At 41.0% G+C, this 19763-nt stretch overlaps 1 protein-coding gene across 1 annotated transcript in view; it reads right to left on the bottom strand.

Annotated features, from left to right (window-relative positions):
* Positions 1-550: 550 nt before the first annotated feature.
* The window catches only part of unc80 (unc-80 homolog (C. elegans)), a 70035-nt gene continuing 50822 nt past the window's right edge, over positions 551-19763 (bottom strand). The window contains exons 47-66 of the mRNA XM_030156027.1: positions 19558-19696; positions 18827-18923; positions 18548-18718; positions 18364-18456; positions 18065-18283; positions 16837-17037; positions 14661-14784; positions 14453-14578; positions 14241-14364; positions 11987-12193; positions 11722-11906; positions 9972-10137; positions 9142-9321; positions 8885-9032; positions 7846-7902; positions 6703-6784; positions 6157-6262; positions 5850-5870; positions 5375-5592; positions 551-4090 (exon numbers count right to left, since the gene is read on the bottom strand). Of these exons, the coding sequence (XP_030011887.1) occupies positions 3596-4090; positions 5375-5592; positions 5850-5870; positions 6157-6262; positions 6703-6784; positions 7846-7902; positions 8885-9032; positions 9142-9321; positions 9972-10137; positions 11722-11906; positions 11987-12193; positions 14241-14364; positions 14453-14578; positions 14661-14784; positions 16837-17037; positions 18065-18283; positions 18364-18456; positions 18548-18718; positions 18827-18923; positions 19558-19696 (3159 nt within the window). The 3' untranslated portion in view covers positions 551-3595. The remainder of the gene's footprint in view (positions 4091-5374; positions 5593-5849; positions 5871-6156; positions 6263-6702; positions 6785-7845; positions 7903-8884; positions 9033-9141; positions 9322-9971; positions 10138-11721; positions 11907-11986; positions 12194-14240; positions 14365-14452; positions 14579-14660; positions 14785-16836; positions 17038-18064; positions 18284-18363; positions 18457-18547; positions 18719-18826; positions 18924-19557; positions 19697-19763) is intronic.

Raw genomic sequence — 19763 nt, 5'->3', positions numbered from 1 at the left:
AGAAAAAGAAGGGAAAAGAAATGCAGAAGAAGGGAGTGCTAAAGGGGTCAGCCTATCAAGTTCAGTTTATTTCATCATTCCATGTCAAATCCATTAAAACAAGATCTAAACACTGACTGGAGGAGGTTAAAAAAAGGACCTGAAAGAAAAATAAGAATACTTCTTGGTTAACAAAAGGAATATTTCCTTTTGTTAACTAAGAAATATTGGGTCTGACATTACCAAGTATTTCCCACTAGATGGCACTATATACAAGGGAAGCAAAATTATAATTAAAAAAACAAACAAACAAAACAAAAAAAAACTACTACTGTGGATTTAAAAACCTTCCTAAAATTACTGCCCGAGTCATCTTTGACAAGTTTTTTTTTACCCCCTAAAATATCAAATACTCAATTTTTGGTTAAATATAAAAATTTTTGTTCTCTGAAAAATCTGAAAAAAAAAATGACAGGCAATTATTTGAGGAAGATGACAGTATTTTCATCTTCTTATTCAGCTTAATAATAGACAACCTCGAAATAACAACATGGAAAACACATGATGTGTATTTATGTCATAAGAATTTATTTCTTTTTGTACAGTGACATGAAATGGATGAGGAAGCTGAGGAACACTGTAAATAATGTCCTCTACTTTTGATATTTCAGAAATAATCGGATAAACTGCTGCTTAACTTTGCACAAAGAAGACAGTATTTGACAGAGACGGTTACATTTAAAGGGAACCCTGATTCAACAGTTCTCTGACTGAGTGAACGCCAATACAGAACCAAAGAGGAATATGGCACTGATACGATATAAGAACAGAGAAGCAGCCGACAAAACACTCACAGTGTGTTGGTGTGAATTATGGCACATTTCAGTCCTGGGTGTGACTCGCCATCATAGACTTTAACAGGATAGAATCAGTATCATCTGATGTTACATATAAACATGTCAATATATAATAAGGATTACACAACATTGATGTTTTTGTTCCAGTCTGATGAGCTGGGTGACTTCTTTCTCTCATTTCTGTTATTTATGACTGGACAGAGCCCCAGATATGTCATTGCATACACAGACAGAAATATAGACTGGTGAGGAGTCCAAAGAAGCTGACACTGACACATGTTAATAATGTTAATAATAGTTTTTGTTAAGGCATGGAATGAGCAACGAGGTAACGGTCATCTACTGCATCGCTTCATCACAGATAAAATGAACAGAAATCACAAATGAAACGTCGACACCAGGAGACCACTGAGAACATTACAACAGTCTTTGGTCACAAAACAAATCATCTGTGGAGACACCGAGCAGCACAATCTACATCATATTATCAGTTTATGATAGAAAGGATTACACAATGAGAGCTGGACCCAAACCCAGAGCATGTGAAGCCAGTATCTGCGCTGAAACGTACACTAAACAAGTCCCACTGTGGGTTTCCTCCCACACAGCTTCACCAAGTAGACATTCAGAGATCACATGAATCCAGTTAAAGGAGAACTCCAGCGACTTTGTATTGCATTTCCCACAGACAAAATAAGAAAGGTGTTCAGACAGACGCCACATCCTACATTTCCCATGATTCTTCTGCGTCTTTCCAGCCCCTTCTATCAGCAGTTCACAATGACATCATCAGGGATATTTGCCTCAAAAAAAATAAACTCAAAGGTCTGTAAAACTGTTGCAGCGCTTCTTTGAAAAATACTTCCTTGCAGTAAATTCAACAGACTGAAAAACATTTAACTATCTTCTTTAATAGAAAATCTCATTACAACATGTATTCTTTCTGTATGTGATCACATATTTATTAAATACATATATTAACTGTATATCATTTATTTCATAAAATGTTGCTGAATTCAGCTTTACAATGGCTCTTAATATAGTGTTTTTATATATATATTTATATATATATATTCTGCATACCCCTCTGTTATAACCTCTGCAACATTATATAAGTCTTAGCATAGAGCTCTTAAAGATTTGTACCTTCCTCTACATAGAAACATCTGCAACCTGATAAATATCAATTTCTGCTCTTTAATCCACTATGATGTGATATAATACTATGAATGACAAGAAAGTAATATAAAAATAAATAATTTATCCACACTTTGGATGCAACTGAATGCAGTTTTCATAGGAAGGTGATGAGAAAAACAGAAAAAGGTAGACTGCTGCTAAAATGTACATTCAACCCCCAGGGCATGTGGGTAAATATACAACACTGAAAGATGTGCTGAGAACAGGAGATCTGCATCCGTTCATATGCCTGGGTAGGTTTTTGTTGGAGTCTGTGTTATCATGTAACTGGTCATTTGTTGATGTTCGATAAACACTTGTATATTTTCATTTACTTATTTTTTTTCTGGTAAATCAGGAAGTCCTTTGGTTTCAGTAATGATTTTGACAACAATCAAAGCAACACTGTAATATGTAAAACCAGAACTCAGTCCTGTGCATTAATGAACAGTTTACTGGGTTATCTGAGGAGAGTGTGTGTGTGTGTTTTATCTATTCAGACCATAAAAGTCAGAGTTTTGGTCCTGAACACTTCCATCTGGGATTATACACAGCTCACATTATTGTTTTGCGTATTATTTTTTTAGGGTTTTACACCTGCTTCTGAGGCATCCTGCATATTAATTTTGAAAGAAACTCCTTAGATCAAACCAGAACTGGCCCATGTAGATAAATGTTCTGATTGGTCGGATCTGTTTGACCAGGGTGAGAGGCTCCACACTGCTGCTAATGTGGAAGAGCTGAAGACAATCAGTTAATATGGGGAACTCTGTGGAATAAACAGGCATTACAAATGAATGTACAGAGAATTATCATGGCCCGAATCTGACTTTTTGTCCATATGTGACTGATTTCACTTATTTTTATGATAGTCTGAACACAAATCCAATTTTTTTCAAATCTGACCCAGGCCACGTTCATATGTGGTCCTAAATCAGATATGAATCTGATGATGTGGAATGTGACTTCGCTCGTGTCACATGTCATCCGATGTCACAATTCTGCGCTGGAGGAGGCGGGACCAGGCAAGATCCGTCTTTACTTCCATAAACACAGTGTGCTGCGTTTACCCTCATGTTTTCTTCTGTGCATACAGGGTCACTTCAGGACCCTAGACTGTTTACACATGAGTCTGATGGTGTTGCATTTCAATTATAATGTGTGCAAAAACATCTCATTTCAGCAAAACAATCAGAATGCAGCATTAAGAGCAGCAGTGTGAACAAGTAAACCACCAGTAAGACACCGTTAGTTTTGAAATGGAACTGGCAAAAAGTCCAACATAAACTTCCCCTAAGCACATGAGCATATGCAGACCTTTAAGGGAACACATTTAGGAGAGCACAGAGTCTACATTAATGAGAAGAGCGGTTTAGTTTGAGGGCTGGGCTGAGAGGAGAGCAGAGCAACACAGATGAAGTGACATTTGGAGAAACAGAAAACACAACCTGCACTTCTTCTGCTCATACATTCCTAAATTCTTTACCTTCAGAGTGTCCGAGTGGAATCTAAACGTACCCTGTGTGTTTTTGCCCTTTGAACCCAGCCTCAGGCGTCCATATGGCTCAGGTAGGTAACCTCTACACGTGAGATTCATCCAAATCCAGGTCCACAGGGGAGAGGGGGAGGGGCAAGCGGCGTGGTGACCTCCGAGGTGAGGGCGGAGACAGCAGCGGGGTGAGGAGGGGGTTCTCCGTGCCACCATCCTCGCTGAGGTGCAGCAGGGTGTCACTGCGAGGCAGGAGTGCCGTTGTGTCCTCCTCCCCGGGGCTCTCTCGGATCCTGGATGGCCCCGGCGGTGGTGGGGGCAGGAGGGGAGTGGGCGGGAGTGGGAGTGGAGGTGCTGGCGGGGGGCCCGGGGCCGGCGCTGTACTCAGGACCGGCAACGGCGGGGGGAGGGGAGAGGAGGTGCGGGACAGGGGCAGAGGGGAACAGGTGCGGGACAAGGGAAGGGGGGAGCAGGTTCTGGACGGGGGGGTCGGGGTGGAGGGCCGGGAGATGGACGGGGGAGGGGACAGGCTGCTGCGAAGCCCCCACTGCTCCCTCTTCTCTTTACTGCTGATCGTTGGAGGAACCTGCAGGGAAAACAACTTTTTCCTGTAGCTTCGTATGTTGCTCATCAGTCATTAAACATGAACTGTTCACACTGTGCAGAACCCTGAACCCTGAAGGTCCTGGAGCAGCAGGAGTCACCCATAGTGTTAAATATCATCAGGTACTTATTCCTTACATGACTGGATTGAAATTGACTATAAACTCTAAGAAAGACATTGCCACCTTCCTAAAACCTCCATCATTTTTTCAGGTTTTTGAGGAAACAAAAAAAACAGAAATTGAGTACAGTGGTACCTTGACTCATGAGTGCACCAACTTATGAGTTTTCACATAGGTTACATATACACATAGGTTGAAATCATGTTATTCATAGGGTAGAAATAAGTTTTGGATACGTTAGACATTATTTCGACTTATGAGGCTGGAATGAATTAATGGCTTTTCAATTATTTTCGATGGGAAAAACTGATTTGTTACATCAGCACACGGGGTTACGAGTGAAATAAACCTGTAAGTGAAGGTACCACTGTATTTGATGATTTAGGCAAAAAAGTTGCTTTTTGTCAAAAAATGAGGCCGTTCTTTTCGGACAGTGATGATATGCAACATGCGTTCACTGCATGAAGTTGCTGGTGAAATCTTATTAATTCACCCAAATATTAAAAAAAAAAAAAATTTACTGGAATGAAAATAAAAACTGACAACATAAATTCAAAATAAATTAAAACTTCAATGGACGATGTAACACGATCAAACAGAAGTGCAGGTAGATTGAGCCTCATTTTCACTTTAAAGGCTCATTTTTCTTCTACATATGCACAAAAACAGATGCATGTGTTTCCATGTGTCCATTGCATTGAAATGAGCATTCGGCAATTAATCCACCAGAGGGTGCTACACTGACTTAACATCTGTCTGTGTGTAGGGTCAAGCATAAATGAGCCTGTAGACGTGTTTAATGTGTTGTTTTAGCTCCAGGCGCTGCTGTGGGTCATGCAATGTTAAGGGCTCATGTGTAAAAGCATAAAATTTCTTTCCTTTCATAAACAGGTTTTGTAAATTATATTTGATGTCATGAATTCTTTCATCCTGTTCTTTGGTTTCTGTATGAATGAAAGAATGACAAAAAAGACAATGTTTCCCTCATAATACCTGAAAATTTAAATAGACTAAACAGAAACAAAACTACTAAAGCACTGTTCCAAAGTCATGTAATTTCATTCATAATTTCCTGCTCAGACATGAGATACAAGAATCTCCTGAACCAGTTCTGTCCTCTGTCCTGGTCCTGGTCCTGGTCCTACCTGTGTGTTGGCAGGGCTGTGCAGGTCTGCAGTGACTGTGGCTGAGGAGGAGGAGGAGGGCACATCCAGCGTCGGGGACTTTGAAGGGACCGGACTGGATTTCCTGCCCTCAGCCGGTGGCTCGGCGCTGCTGGGAGTCGGGGGCTTGGTGGCCCCCGTGGACGCCTGCTGCCCTTGAGTCTCTGTAAAGGTGACTGACCTCTTTTGGTCTCCATGCGCTGTGGGCACACATGCATGCACACGTGGTCAAAACGGGGGGTGGCAGCGCCAGCTAGAGCGACTCGCTAACACATCAGCACCACCAAAGAGAGTGGAGGCAGGGATGGGAGACAGGAGGAGGGGAGGGGGAGGGAGGCGGGGAGTGGGAAGGGGGATGCAAGACAGACATGCAGAGCGCCCTATTGGGTGAGGTTGCAGCTAAAGGGGGCGGGCCATTGCAGGATGGAGAGAGGAGGGTTTAAAGGTTGTGTCTCACCTTCACAGTCCAATAAAGTTTCTTTATTTCGAAACATAAGGCATGAGACAGAACAGAGTGAGAAGAGTCAGTTTGGTGACAGGTGAAAACAAACAGCATTGGAACAAACAGAGAGGTAGTGAATGGGGAGGACATGTCATTTCCAGTCTACACACACACATTCTCACCGCCAAATAAACAACAGTGTGTGGGAGAGTGTGGGTTGGACTCGGTGTGTGTTGAATCTGAAGTGGACACTAGTGTGTTCAGTGTCTCAGTCAGTCACTCCTTCAGTCTCACACACAGTGAGAAATGTGTGTGCCGTTACCCAGTGGTTTGTTCTTGGGTTGGATGCTCCTGCGCGTCGTCGAGAGTCGGGCTCCTGAGCGACCACGGGGTTCATTCTTTGGGATGGACAGCAGGGGGCGCCGCAGCTGCAGAAACAACAAATGCAGTGGAACAGTCAAAGAACTGCCCTATGTAGGCTGGGAACCAGAGGATCTATCTGAGAAGGAGGGTTACATGTAGACCTTTATCAAATCATCATGAATCCAGTTTAAGACCTAAATAATAGTGCAGCCAAGGGAATGTGACCACAACAGCAAAAGTCAGTGTTTGTTTGATCTGTTCTGGCCTTTTTGCTTAAAGAGATTAAAACTGTTCCACACTGATATAGTAGGTGATGTCATGGCACCATAATGCTGAACACCAGCGGCCGGAAAACTGAAAAATCAGAAGAACATAAACTTTGCTCAACTAATAAACCATGGAAATGTTACAATCCAATATTCCAAATAAAGTGTAATACATGCACTTAATACAGTACAAGACAAAAATAAATAAATAAATAAATGATGACATTTCAAGTCCACACCTGTCTGAGGCCTCGTTTTCTTCCCAACGGCGGCTGAATCAGAAGGTTCTGCTGACCCGGTTCACTCTGCACACTGGCAACCCTGGATCAGTGAATGACACATAGGTGTGTTTGCACACACACACACACACACACACACACACACATACACACGCACACGCACACACACACACACACACACACACACACACACACACACACACACACACACATACAAACAGCACAAACACACACATGACAGACAAAATGAACGACAGTGAATAAACCCAAAAGGCCACCGCTTCCCCCTGGCTGTGCTCGCTTAGTGATCACATCTTTGACCAAACAAGATGTCGCTGCTATTCTACCCACTCACTCACTGCACGACACAAACAACAAGTGGCAAGACACCCAGTCACAGTACAGTGCTGCAATGAATCATACACTAAAAACACAACAGGGGATAGTAGGGGCTGGAGTAGCAACTGGGGACTTGATTTCTTGCAAGTTTCTGTTACATTTTCACATTGTAGTAGGAATAAAGTTGAGATGATGAGGGAAAGTTAGATTTGAGGGTTAAATGGTAGGCTTTTCTTGGTTCTGTTGAATTGACTTTTGTGCTCTCCATGGTTGCCACTCCAATTCCCCTTTGCCCCTGCAGATTGGTATCCAGAAGAGGACGGCCAATTTGATCAGCAAGAAGCCGGATAGACACGGAAACAGTATGAAACACCATGACACCGATGGTGATGGCAAACTGGAACGACTCACAGCTAACAGAGAAGGAACAGAGGCAGAGCTCCCTGGCCCCGGGGCTGGCGGGGCCTTGAGTATGTTTTTAGGGAGGAGGGGGCCTGTTAGGATAGCAACAGCAGATGAGCTGAAAAGATGAGGGTCAGTGTGGAGCTCAAAAGAGGGGTATAGGGGGAGGGGGGTAGGGTACAGAGACAAAAGGCACACTGGACCCACACAGAAATAGAGACAGGTAAGTGGGGGGGTGGGTGGGGGGGTGACGGGCTGAGGCGATTTGATTGGATGTGGATGAGTGATCAACGGTGAGGTGGCCAAACACATGAGGCCGTCCTGAGAGCGATGCCCCTCCCACTGGCGGACAGATGCAAAGAACGCACCAACGGGACACACACAGAGACAGGGCCACTGTACCTAGAGAGGTTACCCTCCTGCAGAAGGCCCTGGGACTCATCTAGCACATTGGGTTCACTGTGAAGAGGGGGGCGGAGGGGGAGAACGGGAGTTTAGGGACAGTCCAGATTCAGCATACCCTGGGCCCGTCCCACAGGGTATTTAGTCTGAGCAGATTTTTCTTTAACAGCCTTACCAAGATACTAGCTACTGCACAAAGCTGCTTTGAGACTGTTGAACGAAAAACATTATACATACAAAGTATTCACACACAGAAAGAGGAGAGGTTATGCAATATGTCGGTAAATTTAGTTTTACATATATATACATAAATAAAGGTTTGTGATAAACTGGGTGTTGATATATTCACCGACACTGACATGAAGACAGAAAGAATCTCACTGGTTGTCACATGACTCAAACACCTAACACACTTCACCAACTGAAGTTAAAGCAGTAAAAAGTGTATGGGTGTTATATTTCTTCCAATTGGGTGACATTTTGCAGACTAACCACACCTCTGGGCTGTACTGTTCGCTGAAAATACTGATGTAAAAATGTTAAACTCCTATGTGGGTAACAAGGTTTTTTGTTTAAGAATATAAAATGATGCAGCGACTCCCAAATGTACAATTAATTTATTTACTACTTATTTTAATTTATTTACTCCTAAATTTACAATAAATGCATCTTAATTAGCTATAATGTACCATCACAAGACTCCTGTCAAAACAATATCAGAAATTCTCCATTACCTTGTGTTGCATCTTGTACATCATTTTACTGTTGCAGGTTTGTTATTGTCTTGTATGTGATGTGGTTCTGGTTTATTCCAGCTGTGGAGAATGAGACTCTCCTGACACCTGATTATCCATTTTCATTCAATTTCATGTTCAGATCCTGGGTTGGGGATAGAATTCACCCACTAATTGCAAAATAGAAACCTATTTTTGTCTGGCCTCAATATTTTAAGTTTCACCCACTGGGACTATTTCTGTCTTTGTGACCAAATCTGATCTGAAATAAAAAGTGTGTTTGATGCTGATGTGTTTTCTTTTACCTGTGGCTGGGCAGCATGGTGGTACGAGGGGCTTCGGGCTGTGAACCAGCTGAGCCGGTGGCGTGGCTGGAGAAACGGCGCTGCGACATCACCCTGGGCAGGAAGGCCTCGTGCTCGCTGACGACACTGGGAATACTCATAGAGTCATCTATAGAGGGAGGAGGGAGGGGTACAAGAGGGAGGGACATTTAGTCATCTTGGTGAGAGTTTCGAATACCAGTCAAACTAGAAAGAGAAGCAGAAGGAAGGTGTCTGACTCTCTTCATCATCCTCATCGGTGCGGCTGAGTGTGTCCTGAGAGGGTTGGCGTGACGGCTGGCTGTCCTGCTCCCAAACTGTACCGGTGCCAGTGTTTGAACGAGACATAGTGGCCAAACTGAGGCGGTACGCTGACGTAGATGTCCCCACTGTACTTATGGAGGTCTTGCCCTGATAGGCTGTTGGATGGAAAAATAGACATATTAACAAAAATACTGATAAAAAAGGCCCCATTTCCTCAGTAAAATAGACTTAATTTAACCCATAAAGACCCGGTGCTACTATTGTGGCATTTCCCAAATTAATATTTCTCCATCTTTAACCTTTCTTAAGTGATTTATCACCATTTATTATAATATTATCCTCTGAATTCTGCGTTTTCTCGGTGACAATCACGTGTTTTCCTATATTTAGTTAAGTGATCATGTAGATGTTCATAAAAGCTTTGTTTTTGATGTACTAAACCTCAACTTTAAACTGAGAAAACTGATGAAAAGGTGACTTTTTCAGCAAAGATATCCATAGTGGAATGTAAAAACAAGTGTGTCCATTCACTGAACATCCAAATGGGTCATATCTGATGACCATGAAAACATGACAAACTGCATTTTACACCAATTATTTCAACATCTTAATAGGTTTAGTGGATCAGAAGCTATTAAACATTTTAGATCAGTAGATGGTTTTGGTTGCCAGTGACTGTTTGGGTCTTTATGGGTTAAATACTGTGAGGGTTGATGGTACAATGACTTATCAGAGAAATCACAAGGCAACAATCAAACTGTGAAGATATGCAATAACTAGTCTTCAAGTTGTGGTTTCTCCTGACCAGAGCCACTGTGCACAGCCTCCTTTAGGATCTTGAGTTCGTTGTTGAATTCTGCAAATAAGGAGCTCTTGCAGAGAGGTCGAGGGATGAAGCGCCGCTCCAGCTGATCGGCGATGTGGTGGCGTGCTGTGATCTCCTCCTGTGAGTCAGCTGGTTGGGTTAACAACTACACAAACAGAAAGGAAGAGAGCAGTAAGGTAGGGAAAAAACAGGCAGCATTCCTAGGACTTCATTTTTAGAAATGGTTGTTAAACTAAAATGAGTTATTTGATTTGCATTTTTCATGGTCAAAAATGAAATTGGGAAAATTGTGAAAAAAAAAAAAAAAAAGTAAGATATGTGCTTTGGCTTCAAAACCTAATCAAACTGGCAATGCTGTGCTTTTCAGTCAGTGGTTCTGACTTGAGGTCGGCATGAACACATAAAAGTTTGTCCTCAATTACAGACCGAGTAACAAATAATTTGGATAAACATCTTGTGCTTGTCATATAACATGGGGCCAATTGTTCACTTGTACGACTCTGGCTGTTTTTAACACTGTTGTTATGGTTACGCTGGTGTCTTCTGTCTTCAGGAAAATAGTAATCTGTAGAAACACAAGTTTGTCAGAAAGGTGATATTTACACAAAAAGGCTCTGTTAAGCTCTCCATCCATCCGTCCATCCATCCATCCATCCATCCATCCATCTAGAGGACTTTTATTTTGTGTTGCGTAGAAAATTGCAGTGCATTATATTTGTCTTCGTAAATGGGAATCAATCACATCTGAAATTTCATACTAAATACAACCATTTCCACTTAAAATAGAGGCATTTACAATTACAGGAATGCCTCTAATACAAGCCTCCCTAAAATAAAGGCCTGAGGAAAAACTATATTTCTACAATCAGAAATACTGTACTACTATACTACTACTTCAATCTATACACATAATAGACAGATCTTTTTCTTTTGTGACCTTATATTTTGTTCATCAAACTGCTTTTTTTTTACTGTGTAAAGTTAAGATGGATCTTGACCCAACATGTGACAGATGTTGACAAGGATCTGCTACCCTGGTACACATGTTCTGGACATGTCCAAAACTGAACTGCTTTTGAGAAGCTATTTTGGATTATTTGACAAAATCCTGTATCACCTCATTAAAGCCATGTCCCTTTATGGCCCTGTTTGGAGTGACCCCAAGAGACGTCAACCAACATGATAACTTTCTGTACTCTCATAGCTAGATGGATGATATTGCTAAAATGGAAGGAACCAAAACCACCTGTGTATGGTCACTGGGTGAAAGAGGTCATGTACTCTGTCCAACTGGAAAAGATTCACTATTCTGTGAAAGGGTCAGTTCAGAAGTTCTCTTATTCCTGGCAACCTTTCTTAGCTCACTTTGAAACTATAAACGCAGAAGAGATTAATTTGTAGAGTGTAGTGTACAAAAATATGTGTATATGTAATACGTATTTGTGTATGTGTATATATGTTTGTCCCTAACTTCCTGGCTGGTTTTTTTGTTAATTTTTCCACTGGAATTTGTAATATTTCTACTTTTCAAAATCCTAATAAAAAAGACCTTGATCAAAAAAACTCTGCTTTTTTTTTTTTTTTTTTTTTTTTAAACTTTCACTCATCCCCTTTTAACAATTATAAAGATTTCATGTCTTAAAGTGAAACTCAAATAAGTACTTGCTTTCTATTGTGTAGTATAAAAATGATAAAAACCTACACAGTCCTTACGTCACTTATGCTTTACCTTGCACTGTATGAAGGGTCTCAGTAGGACAAAGATAGGGATGCGGGTCCGGACGATGAAGTCGATGAAGTCCCAGAAAGCCAGACCACCCACCTTCCTCAGAGCCATCTCTTTGACCTGCAGGCTGAGCCGGTACCACTGGTTTCCCAGAGAGCGCTCGAAACACACCAGCACCACCTTCAGAGCTGCACAGAGGAAGACGAGGATGAGGAGGATGGAGGACAGACGAGCACCGTAACAGCACCGTCTGAGTCTTCACACATACCCAGGTATGCAGCTTGGCTGGTGGACTCGGCTAATCCCTCTCTGCGCAGGTCCTTCCCTGTGTCGCCCGGCGTGGAGCAGTGGGCCGGGGAGGCATCCAGCATGAAGTTTTTAGTACGGGAGGTGGAAATGATACGAGGAGGCAGCAGGATGTTAATGACCGTCTGCAGGAGCAGGAAGATCTCTGGCTGCTCCAGATGAGGACTGTCTGTCAACAAAAACATGCAAACACACAACTATAACTACAAACGATGACAAACACCAGGTGATATTTCATCAGCAACAATTATTTGTGTTGTATTTTGTTTTCTAGGCATATACTTTCATTATATTTACATATTGTTAGCCTAATAACATAACTGTCTATGTCATATTTTTGGCCAAATTGTGATGTCTGCATAACTTTACTCTCCTAACACTGATGATTCAGTTTTCAGCATAACCTGAAAAAAATAGGACTTAGGCATTATATACTATATATAAATATATACTATGAGGCTAACAATATATTTCAGTGGCTAAAGATATTCAAGGGGGAAATTTCTAAGTTGAAATTCCTTAAGTTATTGGAACTATCTGTCACATATTTCCACTTTCTCACTTTGTGTCAGTTAGGAGGTAGGAGGAAAATAGCTGTCATGTATAGAGAAAAATGGTCTGTTAATACATGCTAGTATCATTGGCATTAATCCCGGAGACTTGTAGGTTTAATGCCAGGAGGATAGACTAGATTTATCACTGCACTACAAGACAAGGAGAAGAACTATTTCAAAAAATGTCCACTGTTTGTGATTTTCTTTTTGCAAAGTGATTATGAAAAACCTCAGTTTGTACTTTCAGAAAAGGATGCAGTCAGGTGGGAAAAATGGCCACTCCATGAATTAAACATTTGAGTGTTTTTTTAAATTTAGGAAAGGCTGCAGACTTTGGTAGGAGTACCCTCTTGTGGCAGAAGTGTGCAGTTGCAATACTCATGGAGCCGTGAAGATGTGAAGGAGTAGGCTTTGGGTTATGTCTACATAGTATGAAGTATGTTAACAACTTCTGTATTTACACCTTACATTTTAACGCAAATATCTATTCTTTCTACTCCAAATATTTTCAAAAAGTTGTATTACTTAACAAAATTAAATAACCATTGCTTATTTTTATCTTTTATCATTACACACCCTCCCAACATCAAGACTAACATCTGCATCATACACACAACATGAGACAATCAATATAAAAGAAGCAATAAGAAATACAAATGAGGAGAGACAGCACAACAGAGAAAAGATGTTTTGATGAATCTGGTGACTAACAGCCACTAGAGATGTCCTTCAACAGCCTATTTTTTACTCTACAGCTCTATGTCATCAGCTCAGAGGTACACATGTCTCTAATGTAATTCAGGGTGCTTGTTCTTTATCCAAATAAAAATTACAGACTTTTTCAAAACTATAATTTTTTTCCCCAAGACCTTGACTTTATGTACTTTTATACTTGTGAGCCTGCTTTTTTGGTAGAGATTGTACCTGTTGTGTAAAAGTTAATTTTAATAAAAGTATGAATGAATGAATGCATGTTTGCAGTAAATTATGTTTTACTGGCAGAAACGTTTTCAAAACATGAAAATCACAAAAGTATATGAATATCACAAACAACTTTCACGAGAATCATTCCAGTACCAACCAACCACATACAATTTTTCATATGCTTTCTTCATGTATGACTTATCTTAGAAGATTATTTGCCCTTGAGCATATTCTAAAATTTCCACTATAAGAGAAACTTTTTCCCATACTTTGTTAAGACTGTCACACAAAATTCCAGACTTTTCAAGGACTGGAAAATGGTGTTTCAATATTCAATAATTTTTTAAGCCTTTCACGACCTGCGCAAGCACTCTGCTACCTATTTCGTTTGTGTTTCAGAAGAGTCACCACTAAAGTCCTTTGTCCAACTTTGTTTTTTTTGTTGTACTGTACTGTTGTGTTACACTACTTCTCTGTAGCTGAATGTAACTGCCATGAGATGAACATGATCATCCACCAACACCTCCACAGTCTTTATAGTCTGGAGTTTGTGCCTGTATAATAATATCTATACAGACTCTTGCACTGCACATACTTTAAATACATAGCAGGGTTTTAAAGCTTTTTCATGGCATTGCCTCAAAAACACTGGAATATTCTGATGAAGAGATAATTAACAAGGAAAATGTTTGATGTATTTTGATGTATTTACAGTGTCGGTGTTTATATCATCTTTACCTTTGCTTCCAGATCCCACAGTCAGCACAAAGGGGATGAGCAGATTGAGCAGCATCCCCTCTCGTCTCTCCTGATTGGTGAAAGGTGAGATCACATGACTGAGGGGGAAGTCCTCCTTCAAGGCCTAATATGAAAAGATGAAGAAAAAACAACTTAGACAACCAGTATAGTGTGTGAATGTGGACTATTCCCCAGAGCTGACTGAAACGGACCTGGATCTGCAGGGCAACCAGGCGGACCACCGCTGTGCTGAAGGGCAGAGGGGGGGAGAGGTAGGGGCTGAGGTGGAGCAGAGGCAGCCCATCTGCCACACTGGAGGGTCCCACCACACCCATCACCTGACAGCAAAGGCATGTTATTGACCCCATCCAGAACAACAGGTATGAGGATGAAATGTGGTGTGTTTTCCTGTTTGTGTACCAAGTTGACGCAGACATTGATCAGCGAGCGCAGGTGAGGGAGGAAAGAGATGATTGGCTGTCGCTGTAGTGTCAGGCAAATCCCTTCAATCAGGTTGCTGGCCGCCTCCCACTCTACCTGTCTCCTAGATTATACACACACCCATGCAACACCACCCCGCAACATGCAGTCAGAACATATGTGCACACAAAGAATAAACACAGTGTTATGACATAAACAAAACACACACACCACCTTCAGGTGCTTTCAAAATAAAAGGACAAATAAAATGCTGCACATCATTTGAAAGGACTCAAATGTGGCAAAAGTAGTATCATAAATATTAAAAACCTAGAAGTCATTACAAAAGCTCAAACTGATGAATTGCTCTTCTATTAACCCCCCTCCCATCCATGAAATCACCACCTTTATAGGTGCAATAAAGGTTATACTGACAGTGAATACTGCGAAGCTCACAGACATAGCCGACTACACCACACGGCAGTGACAGTTCTGACGTGAAGCACATACCTGTGATCAGTGTCCCCTCTGACTCAGTGCTGCCCAGTCATTTGCCATGGAAGAAGAGGCAGGGTTTTACATGGATTGGAGTATTTGCATTGTTTTGCTCCTTTCTAAGAAGCTGAAATCCTATTATTTAATGAAACCTAAAATAATATTTAAGACAATGCATGTTTGTTATTTTCTGTTGAGGTATTTCAGTAACTGAACTTAAAATGTACAGTCTAAATTATCTTTGTAAATGGATTTTTATGTAAAAAATATTGCCCAACATTTTCATGTTACCACTGAACTAGTAGACAATATCACCTCAATCTGATTTTAACCATTCTGATCAGTGATTCCACCTTAAGTGTTTACATAGACACTGCTACAATAAGATCTGTATTACATTTAATCAGAATGTAATGTTTTTGACATATGCCAAGTTTGTGGGTTACACTGGAAATATAACAGAAGATAAATAAATTGTTTTAGACTTCTCATTATTAGGATGACCAAAATGGACTAAAGCATTCGCTCCATCCCACCTCCTGTCAATCTTCAACTCTAAAGTGTCAGACATATTTTGTTTTGCTGTCCACGTGCCCATGTCTATACTGGAACTTGTCATGTGTCCTACTGTTACCTCCATGTGGCTTAAGCATGATCAGAAATAGACATTTAGTGCTTACATTAATAAATATTTTTCAAATGATCACACTATCAAAGTTTTCCACCACCCAGTCTGATCAGACGAGTCTGTGAAGTGTATTTATTGTGATTAGTGGACTTTTAGGGTCCATATAAACAAAGTCAGTGTAAGTTTGAGTCTGGGGTCTGAGGATGTCCGAAACCTGCTCTCTCAAGGATGTATAATTAAGAAATATGTGCATTAAAGTTTTTTGGGATGAAGTTGCAGAAAATATACTTTTGGTTTGTGTAAAACAACTTTGTAACCATGTGACTAATACCTATGATCTAAAACAGTCACAACTGAAACACTCACAACTGAAACTATGTACTACAGAGCCATGAGAGAGGGATGCAACTTTTGGTAATGACATGAAAATACTAAATACATTTTAAGCGATTGGCGGTGTTAAATGATTCGGTTAAATTTGCAGACTGCCCAAGGTGGTAACACTGTTACCTGTGAAGGAGGTCCTCATGATTCAGTTTTCCCACATCTTAGCAGTTTCATCGATGAGTGAATTATTATGTCATACAAATGGTGGTAAGAAATAACACTTATGTTGCTTTAAATCAGTACAATCTTCTAACAAGTGATGTCTTGTCACAGCCTACAGTTACATTAACTTTAAAAATGGTTGCCAACTTCAGTGATTTACATTGAATTTAACTACAATAAAGTGCTCAGATATTGGCCACCAGGCTGAGTTTAGTGTCAAATTTTCATCCCTAGTGCTCTAAAATGAAATTCTGCTTTATTCTCCATAGCAGAAGACTGGCTTAGAGGGAACATTGCCATTGGTCCACTCACTTACGAATGTGACAAAAACACACCACAGCAGCACTTACGGTACAGCAGCGCTACAGAGGACAGTGCCAAGAAGCCGTCTATCTATTGTACACACCACGGCACTGGTACAGCACGATACACTCACAGGGAGACACAGAAAGAATTCAAATGTATTCAACAGACCTGGTGCATAGTGCCTGTGGGCGAGCGCACCTGAGCGTTGGCATTTTGTGGATCTTGTTGAACATGCGGTCCAGTCTCTTGAGGATGAGGATGAGAGCGGGCCGGACGGCCTCAGATGACCAGTCGGTGATGGGCAGCATCTCCATGATGTAACGCCGCAAGCCTCGGCTCTCCATGGTGAGGGTGTCGTAGGGGGCCAGTTTAAGGAGGGCATGGGCGATCTCTGCCAGTCTGACAGACACAAGCACACATTAAGTACTTTAAAAGCTACAATTATGGAAGTTTGTTTTGGAGTCTATTAATATTATTTTGTTAGCTAATTCTGTTCATAACTCTAACCACTCCATCCATTGGCTCTCATTGAATATTTTAGTACCTCTGTTCTGCTCCTCTACACCAACACCGATGCACAACACTAGCTACTTGCATAAGTGTTAGCATTTCTAGTCAAGTAGCATAAAAAGCTTTGTTACTGCCCCACACACACTCTAAACCTGTGTCAGTGTTCCCTGCTAAACATTTAACATGTTTTGTATCATTCATATGCAATTACATATTTTGAAAAACAAAACACAAAAAAACAAACAGCAACTTTCAGCAAACTATCCTCTGTGGAAAAAAAGACAGTTCATTACAGCTATTGATATCTGATAACTTCATATCAAAATGTATTTTTCTTCAGTAATCATTACAGCTCTAATGTACTGTCTATATACTTACAACAATAAGCAGTGATAGAAGGTAATAAGATACATTTTAAGTACAATAATAATGTACAGACCTGAAGTACTTCACTTGAGTGTTTCCTTTTTCTGTATCCACTCCACAACATTCGTCTGAACACTTTAGTTAGTTTTCAGCTGAAGAATTTTACACAATTCCTAGTTTTACTTCAGATTTTATTTTTACACCCATCAATGATTCCTTTTTCATACAAGACCTGTTCCTACTGAGTCTAATAATAGACTTGACAATATAGACACTAAAATTATATCCACTCCACCAAAGGTAGATTAAAAAATCAATGATAGAAAGAGATGCTGAGAGTTAGTTTTAAAGAAAGTGATTTATAACATTTTTATGTTGACGTGCATTCACAACATAGTAGAATTACTTTGAATAAATATAGTTTATTATTGTAAAAACAGCTGGTCTGATACTGTGCTATAAGTTCAGATCCATCTGACTTGGAACAAACAGCTACTAATGAAATTTGTTCAGTGATGCTTTGAATTTCCTCATGGATGGATCTCATCACCTCATGTGGGATTTAATGTCCAGCAGCTCCAGAGCAGTGACTCTGGGTTCACCGGCCACGTTCTGTAGGATTTTGAGTCGAGGTCCACAGTGTTTGTAAAACTCTGTGCAGATGTTGAGGAGGGACTCTCGTGGCCGGCGGAACTCCTCCCTGGCAATGCGCTCATCTAGCTCCTCCCTCGGCATGCCTTGGCCCTCCTCCATGAGGTGGAGGGTGTCCCTGCACACACACAGATGTTCACACATCAGGTTTTACTCTGAGGTTTACACACGGTGAAATATTGCCGTTCAGGTCCAGACCTCGTGTTGACCCCTCCTGACATGGCATGGTTGGCTGCAGTGCCTCCTTTGTGGCCTTGATCACAGCGGGACATCTGGGGCGCAGTCATAGGCCTGTGGAGGACATATGAAGAAAAATATAATTATTAAATGTCCAAAAATACAGACTTGGTGTCATTCTTGTTTGTATTTTCTGGAGTCAGACCTTGTGAGGGTCTCAGAGCTGTAGAGTAGGGCCTGCAGAGAGGTGGCCAGAGCAGCGATGGCTGCAATCTCGTCTCTGGCGACAGAAGCAGACTCCATTGTAACCGTGTTACTTTTCAGCTTCTGCAGGTAACAGGGAACCAGCGCCTCCAGCACCATCAGCATCTGTAGGCTGAAGGGATGCAAGTAAACATATGACATAAACATACAGAGAAAGACATGAACATACAGCTGAAGATACAGACAGCAGATAAGGAGAGGATGATTCAGATCTATTTACCTCCTGAAGGATTCTGGGGCGTAGGCAACCACAGTAACACATAGTTTGATGGCCTCACTGATGGAAAAGGCCAAGTCTTCATTACCATAGCAGAAGTCTGGAAAAGAGGAAATACATGGAATTACACGAGGTTCCCAAAACCATTATAACTGTACACATATAATGATCGTCTCAATAAACACTAAAGTGTAATAAAAAGCTACTCAAAATCCAGTCCTCTGGATGGAGGACAAAATAAATGTTAGCTTTATGTGAAATTACATCCAATTCAAATGTCAAAATAATAAATGACTTCACTTTTCTCAGCTATGTCAAGTCAGATCAATGTGAACTTTGTCAAGTCAGTAGTTTTAGCGCTGATGCAGATCACATGAACATTTAGTCCATATGTAGTACATACATATAGAGCCTCACCAATGTAGGGAACAAATGTCCTGTAAACCATTATGGAACATGGTCACATCATTGACCTTCCATTCTTGTTTTGTAACTGCTCAGAAAGGGCATGCAGCTGACATTTATGAAAACTACATTAAAAACTGTAAAGAGTGGATATTTGATTTTAGCATAAACACTGAAAAGAGTACATTTTCTTTAAAAATAAAATTAAAATCCCCTCTACTGGAGGAGAATAATCATGAGGATATGTGTGGCCCACAATTGATCTTGCTCTGATGCATTTTTTTAGCTTCATACAATAAAAGAATGCGTGTGACAGTAACTGATCTCACCAAGTGAGCGTAGAGGTTTCTCAGCTTTAACCAGTTCCAGAGCGTCCAGGGCATCCTGGGTCTCTCCTTCCAGAGAGACCAGCAGGTCAAACAGACACTGGGCCGACACTCCTTTAGATAGGCCAGTACTGGTGCTGGTCTGGTGACGAAGACAAGGAAAAAGCATTGATGCAAAACACAAATACTTATTTCAAATAGCTTTGAAT

The sequence above is a fragment of the Sphaeramia orbicularis genome, chromosome 2, assembly GCF_902148855.1.
Source record: "Sphaeramia orbicularis chromosome 2, fSphaOr1.1, whole genome shotgun sequence".
Classification (NCBI taxonomy): Eukaryota; Metazoa; Chordata; class Actinopteri; order Kurtiformes; family Apogonidae; genus Sphaeramia; species Sphaeramia orbicularis.
Note: the sequence above shows the minus strand (reverse complement) of the source record. Positions and strands in the feature narration are given on the sequence as shown.